Source organism: Alosa sapidissima, chromosome 7 (assembly GCF_018492685.1).
Source record: "Alosa sapidissima isolate fAloSap1 chromosome 7, fAloSap1.pri, whole genome shotgun sequence".
Taxonomy (NCBI): domain Eukaryota; kingdom Metazoa; phylum Chordata; class Actinopteri; order Clupeiformes; family Clupeidae; genus Alosa; species Alosa sapidissima.
The window spans coordinates 26,326,666-26,333,818 of NC_055963.1; the positions used below are offsets into that span (position 1 = coordinate 26,326,666).

General features: G+C 38.6%; 1 protein-coding gene across 1 annotated transcript in view; it reads left to right on the forward strand.

Moving 5' to 3' along the window:
• LOC121713618 (basement membrane-specific heparan sulfate proteoglycan core protein) overlaps positions 1–5,736 on the forward strand; it is a 32,562-nt gene extending 26,826 nt beyond the window's left edge. Inside the window, exons 9-21 of the mRNA XM_042098323.1 lie at positions 97–357; positions 510–791; positions 936–1,199; positions 1,309–1,587; positions 1,686–1,955; positions 2,250–2,531; positions 2,655–2,927; positions 3,016–3,117; positions 3,286–3,342; positions 3,475–3,543; positions 3,782–3,835; positions 4,787–4,843; positions 4,963–5,736. Coding sequence (XP_041954257.1) covers positions 97–357; positions 510–791; positions 936–1,199; positions 1,309–1,587; positions 1,686–1,955; positions 2,250–2,531; positions 2,655–2,927; positions 3,016–3,117; positions 3,286–3,342; positions 3,475–3,543; positions 3,782–3,835; positions 4,787–4,843; positions 4,963–4,967 — 2,255 coding nt within the window. The 3' untranslated portion in view covers positions 4,968–5,736. The remainder of the gene's footprint in view (positions 1–96; positions 358–509; positions 792–935; positions 1,200–1,308; positions 1,588–1,685; positions 1,956–2,249; positions 2,532–2,654; positions 2,928–3,015; positions 3,118–3,285; positions 3,343–3,474; positions 3,544–3,781; positions 3,836–4,786; positions 4,844–4,962) is intronic.
• The last annotated feature ends 1,417 nt before the right edge of the window (positions 5,737–7,153 follow it).

Genomic DNA, 7,153 nt, shown 5'->3' on the forward strand with positions numbered 1-7,153 from the left:
CTTGCTTTGTTTTTGTTCATGAATGATACCTTCACTTCATGTATGTCACCCTCTCTAAAACACATGTCATTTTTGTCCACCTCTTCACTCCTCTAGATTTGCCTCAAACAAAACTGGTCATGCAGACCAAATGGACCAAAGTCTTCCCCTCTGAGGTTGTGAACATGACATGTGACATTCAGCCTCCTTCTCCAGAATGGATTTGTAAATATTACAGAGATGACCAAGAGTTACAAACCATCGACTGCATGCTTAACCAGTCTGCAAACACTGGAGACTCTGGAGTCTACAAATGCATTGGAACCCTCCGCTCTTTGCAAACCCAACCCAGCAACCCCAGTGGAGTTCATGTTTATGGTAATTCAGATTTTTCTCTCGGTTCAATCAGCAGTATGGTTATAACATTAATCTTGCAGTTTTAAGTGAGTGCAACATTTGTCTTAATGGCTATACACATTACATTACTGTGATCTGTCTTTTTGACCAAGTGCTTGTTTTTTAACTACCAGGGGGCAGACCGAAACCCCAATTGACACAGGAACCTGCGTCTGTCAGTGTGTTCTACACAAATGAAAGTGTCACCCTTAAGTGCAGTATTACAGAAGATTCAGAGGGATGGACCTATCTGTGGTATAAAGGCAAAGACAAAAACCCTACCACCAACACTGGGTCTCAGAGCCAGCACACCCTTTCCTCTGTGACACCCATTAATAATGGATCATACTGGTGTCAAGTCGAGAGAGCCGGATTCAAATCTGAACATAGTGATTCTTTGCCATTAGTAATCAAGGGTAAATAGTTTCTTGCTTACAGCTTTATTCATATGTGCTTGCTTTGTTTTTGATCCTTCAATGTTCATGAATGATACCTTCACTTCACGTATGTTACCCTCTCTAAAACACATGTAATTTGTGTCTACTTCTTCTGTCCTCTAGATTTGCCTCAAACAAAACTGGTCATGCAGACCAAATGGACCAAATTCTTCCCCTCTGAGGTTGTGAACATGACATGTGACATTCAGCCTCCTTCTCCAGACTGGATTTGTAAATATTACAGAGATGACCAAGAGTTACAAACCAGTGACTGCATGCTTAACCTTCAGTCTGCAAACACTGAAGACTCTGGAGTCTACAAATGCATTGGAACCCTCCGCTCTTTGCAAACCCAACTTAACAATCCCATTGGAGTTCATGTTTATGGTAATTACCTTTTTATTATTTAATTTAGTTCATACACATTTTTTCTCTCAGTGATACAAAAAAGTATGTTGAAATGTTCATGTGCAAAATCTATTTCTGTTGATCTCAGGCCATCCGCCAACGCTCTTGTTGTCAGTGGATCCCACTGAGCCACCAATTTACACAAAAGAAAATGTCACACTAACTTGCGGTGTTACGGAGGAGCAAGAAGGATGGACATATATGTGGTATAAAGGCAGTGACCAAAAAACTCCAGTCAATCAGGCCAGTGAGAGAGTGTTTACAATATCATCTGTTCAACGATCTCACAATGGAGAATACAAGTGTCAGGTCAAAAGAGAGAATTTCTTCTCTGGATACAGTGACTCACATGGATTGTCAATTGAAGGTAAATAGAAATAGATTCTATTTACTTTTGGGAATGGTGGAATTGAGATCATCAATTCCCCATTACAGTGTTCTATCTTTCCTTTGTGTCTTATGCAGAGCCACCTGTACCAAAACTGGAGCGGCTGTCTAAATGGGCTAAAGTTTTCCCCACTGAGAAAGTGAGCATGAAGTGCAATGGTATTCCTTCTTCATCAGGATGGACTTATAGATGGTACAGAAAACAACAACCACTCCATGGTCAAAATACCGATACACTTTTAATTAGCTCTGTTGCCACCGAGTACACTGGAGAATACACTTGCCAAGGAGTCCACAAACGACAAGTGGAAACAGTAGTCAGTGACAGTATTAGCATCTATGTTTATGGTAAATATCTGTTTGAGTTTAATTTCACACTTACCATGGAGCTGACAAATGTAGAAACTGTAGTCAGTAACAACAGTATTCACAGTCACTGTAAATATGATTATTTGCATTTCATTTGATTACCAGATTATATATTTTCCACATATTTTTCCAGTAATTACTGGATATCTGCACATGGTAGCATAATGCAGTTCATATTCATTATAGTTGTTGTAATGTAGCATGTATTATAAAGCATAAACTAAAATGCCTGGAAAGTATTTAATTAAATACTTGGTTATCTTGTTTTGTCAGACCATAAGGTTGTGCCTACCTTGAGTCAACACCCAAATTACACCTCTGTTTATGTGGAAGAACAAGTGACCTTCATGTGTGAAGTGAAGATTGATTCTACAGACTGGGAATATCAGTGGTTCCAAAGTAATCTTCAAGAGCAAATCCGAGACGTTGACCCAAGACATGCGACTTACACGATCCAATCTGCCTCTGTGAAAGATGATGGTGCATTTTGGTGTAAAACTAAGAGAGGGGCGTATGAGTCAGAACTTAGCACAGTTATAGAAATAAAGATTTTAGGTAAGTCTGTATACAATGCTATCAGTTCAATAACCCAACAGTTTAATTAATTTGGAAAAGTTTCAACAAGGCGTCTTTGGAAGAGTATTAATCATATTGTCATTTCATGTGCCTTCCGTATAGCTCGTCCTACAATGGTGGTGAACCTGGAGACTGGGTGGGCAGACATCCTCTCTGTGGACAGCTTGACATTATTGTGTGAGGTAGATAATACAAGCGTCACATGGAACTACACATGGTACAAAGAAGACGAGGAGATGGCAAATGAAACACAAAAAGCTCTTCATATCAAAGCCACCAAGGAAAACTACCGGAGTAAATATAGCTGCAGAGGGATCCGATCCAACCGTCCAACATATTCCATGCGTAGTGACGCTTTTATACCAAACAACATTGGTGAGTTGAAAGATGGCAAATGTATTTTATAACATAGCGAGCTTGTGCTTTGACTTACATTTGTGCTATTGTTCATTTGACTCCACAGTTCTCAAAAGGCAAATCCTTCTGTCCATTTCGGGTTGTTTGGTTGTTGGATTTGTCCTCATTGTTCTAGGTTGTGTCTATCTGAAGTTCACCCGCAAGCCAGGTCAATATCTTCTTATTGTGCTTATGTTTGTGTTTTGTGTTTCCATTTGTTAAGAAAGGTTGCTTATGATGCACACTAATTGTATGTTACAATTAGTTAATTACTAATTAATTGAATGTTTCTTATTCTAATTATTATCTGCTATACTTAAAAACAACTCTGTCACAGATAAAGAGAGCAAACCTGAACCAGACCTTTTTTTTACCATGGCTGAATTAAAGTCACGTAAGTGGCACAAACATTCTTTGTGTTTACAATGTTTCCAACCCATGATTTAGGATATATTAGAATATGTTTATGTTACACATATGTGTGTGTGCGTTTCTTCACCTGCAGTTTTGTTCAATTATCCATTAGGTGGAGATATTGGTTCAAACACAGACTTATGCCCAGCTGAAACCTCAACTGATGAACCACTAACAATTGGTAACATTCATTTCTTGATATTTGGACTGTAGAATTGTAGAACAGCAACTGTCTTAATATGCCCTCTTTATTACAGAGCCATATAAACATTTGGGGTATAGAAATGTATTTGGAAAGAGCCAGCAATCAATCAATTCATTTGTCACCATACCCTCAGGGAACCATTTTTTCTTATTGACTTACACTTTATTGCTGCTTCTTGTATGTAATTGCTGTTGTTTTTATACTTGTCCTTTAGAAAAAACTGAGTCTGAAGATCCTCCTTGCCTTTCTGAAGGGGTACTGAAAGAAGGTCAGTATGCAGTTTGTCTCAAAGAGACATTATATAATTAAGTTATGACTTTGTAGAAGAATAACTGAAGAACTTGTTGGTAGGCCTATCTGTGGGTGCCCACATCAAGGGCTTGCAGTTTGTCCGTTTATGTTGCTGATCATCAGCAACTAACGCAGCCAGGCAGCTACAGCGCTACACTCTGGGGGCATGTGCGTGAGCTCCCATGTAGATGCTCAGCGGATTTCTCCTTTAAGGGCTTGCAGTTTGTCTGGTGATGCTGACTGGATCATAAATTACCACAGCAATGAACAGGAATACATTTGTTTGTATTTGTTGGTAGTGAACCCATTATAAATGTGGAGGAGGGTGGGTCTGGGATGCCAGACACCACTGTTGAGCCTTCTGGAGGTGTTTTAGGCCTAATTCAACAAAACACCAATGAAGGAAGGTGCCTGTTTGATAATTGCAATGAAATGATCACAAAAACTGCTCTGTTGGTGATGGAGGTCTTTTTGCCCATAAAGGTTCCTTTAGGTGATTTTGTTTTTATGGTAAATAGGCTGGGGTTGTTGATCGGCCGCTGTGGGAAATCCTTGACGTACAGACGCTTGTCATTCCCATTAGGCACCCACACTCGTCACTGATAACTTTTGTGCTTCTAAGTTGGAGAACCCATATCAGAATATGGCGAAATGTAATGCCGATATACATTAGTGAGCAGTGCTAATAAAATTAGCATCAACTGCATTGTTGGTGGTGTTACCTGGTAAAGAGTAAATGGCTAGTTTCAGAAAAATAAATCAATAGTGTCCCTTTAAATATGAAGATGTTATTAACACAACTCCAGTATTTCAGATATTGTTGATTTATGTCTACTTACATACTTTTAGAGAAATTCTGTTAAAACTACTGTAAAGCATTCTTTACATGTGGCCTGTTGATACTTTAACAAAATGTGTGTTTCTGTAGAACTAGCTGAAGAAAACCACAATGAAGAGGAATCTGATGAATTAACAACATTTAAAGGTATTGATTGGAATCATTTCATAACCTAAAATAAATTTACATTTCAAAAGATTGCAGTTGTATATTATTGTTCCAACTGCCTAAGACCCTTTTGTCTTTTCTTCTCCATCTGAATATAGTTTAAGCTTGTGACCATAACCTGCCCCGTGGATGTTTCAACCTCACATCTCAAGTATAGAGACATTTTTATTTTAACCTGGCAAATCAACAATTTTGAAACATGTATTATTGCATCTTTTGTATAGATAGATAGATAGATAGATATATAGATAGATCTACCCCAGAGTTAGATAAGATGATACACAGTGATGAAGTATACGTCCTGGAGCTATATTGTAATTCAGACAAAGTACTGTTATTTGGACTGATTTGGAGTGATTTGCATGCAGCACCTGAAAAGCTCTTTACAGCGTTACTTCTGCAAATTTCAAGTAGCAGTGCTTCGCCTGAATGAGAATAGTTCCAACTATGTATATGTTTAGAAAATCACTTTATCTCATTTTACATTGGTATTTGTACTATTGTAAGTATCTCAACATGTAGATAGGAAATGTTGGAGTTCTTATGTCACTTTTGGGAGCTATAGGCTGGTTGGTTCCTCCCACCTTAATGAGCTACAAGTATGCTAAGCTAGGCTAACCGAGGGTGCGTCAGATTGAGTAACTGCACACACAGACGAGAAGGGTATGTATCATCTTATCTAACTGGGTGAGCTAGTATATATATATATATATCCCATAAATATATATCTTTTTATCTTTGTATGAATGTCAGTGTCATTATGGTTTACTTCCTTTTAACCAGTAATTCTGTAGTAAAATGTCATTATTAGTAGCTATGTGACTACTGTTTGTTGAGCTCAGTGTGGCATATTAATACATTTGCTTTGCATATTTGTTTTGTTGAAAAACGCGCTTTAGATCAATTTACGGATGATTGGGAGTACATACGTTGACATGCCTGGGTCACTTCCAGGCTAACGAGTTTTCACTAAAAACGGTAAAATCGAACTTTCTCAAAACACATCCGAATGACATGATTTTGATGTCAACTCAACGTATGTACTCCCAATCATCCGTAAATTGATCTAAAGTGCATTTTACTCCGGATAATTCCTTTAATCCTAGGAACTGGATAAAAATATTAGTGAGACAAATGAAAAAGTATAGAGTCTGCACACTGATGCTGCTCCTAAACTGATTTAATGTACACATGCGCAGGCACACACACATCCACCACATCCAGTTGTAATCCTTGGGGTCCAAGCAGCTATAAAAATGTGACAGTTGCAGCGCAACAACATTTCACCAAATTTGGCGTGCATCCAAACACTGTGGTAGTGATTCAGCAGTTCAGATTTTGTAACCTTTGACCCTTTACTTCACAAGATATAAGTTTTGATCTGAACGTTGAAAGTTGTCGAAATAGGGCCACACCACCTCATATTCAGCCCTAAATGATGGAACTCTCTGTGCGGTTTAGAACTACTAAAGTGATGCATGCAAGTTAACACCACAAATGATGAAATAAAATAACCAACAAAATACAGGGTGGTTTTCTGCAAAACATAGTAGGAGGCCTATTAATCTGATATAGGCTATACCAGGGGTGGGCAAACTTTTTGGCTCAAGGGCCACAAAGGGTTTTGAAAATTGGCCGGAGGGCGGCACGCATGCATGAAATGCTCAGCGGGCCGGATGAAAGTGCTTGGCGGGCCGGATCCGGCCCGCGGGCCGCAGTTTGCCCACCCCTGGGCTATACTGTAGCCATTTTTGATAGTCATATCCCATGGTGATGCTCCATATGATAATGCATTTACCAGTAAGATGTTGCCATCTGCTGGAGGAAATGTTAGTTGGCATAAATTCTGACATGAATCAAATGGGTCCTTATGGGGCCTTGATGTCAGAACCCAGTTGTTCAGAAAGTTGAAGGGAATCCCATGTTTTGCTATCCAGGATCAAGTAATCAATGTTACTTTTATGCCATTTTCAGGATTATGAAATCTGGATTATCAATGACTTTAGTAGAATAGTTCCTTTGGAGTTTAACTAACTTATAAATGATAAAAAGTGATATGGCACCAACATAGACAATCTACCTTAATCCTGAAACCTACTTCTGTTCCAGTTTGCATCTTCTGTCCATTTTGTTTACATAGATCACTTAGTGCACTCTCAGTATGCTAACTTGAATATTCTTATGTTTAGCAGAATCATAATCTTAACTAATGTCAGTAACTCCTGGACCTGCCAAATGTCAAAAATGTCTGCTGTTCATCATTATGCCAAATCGACTAATCTCTTGTAG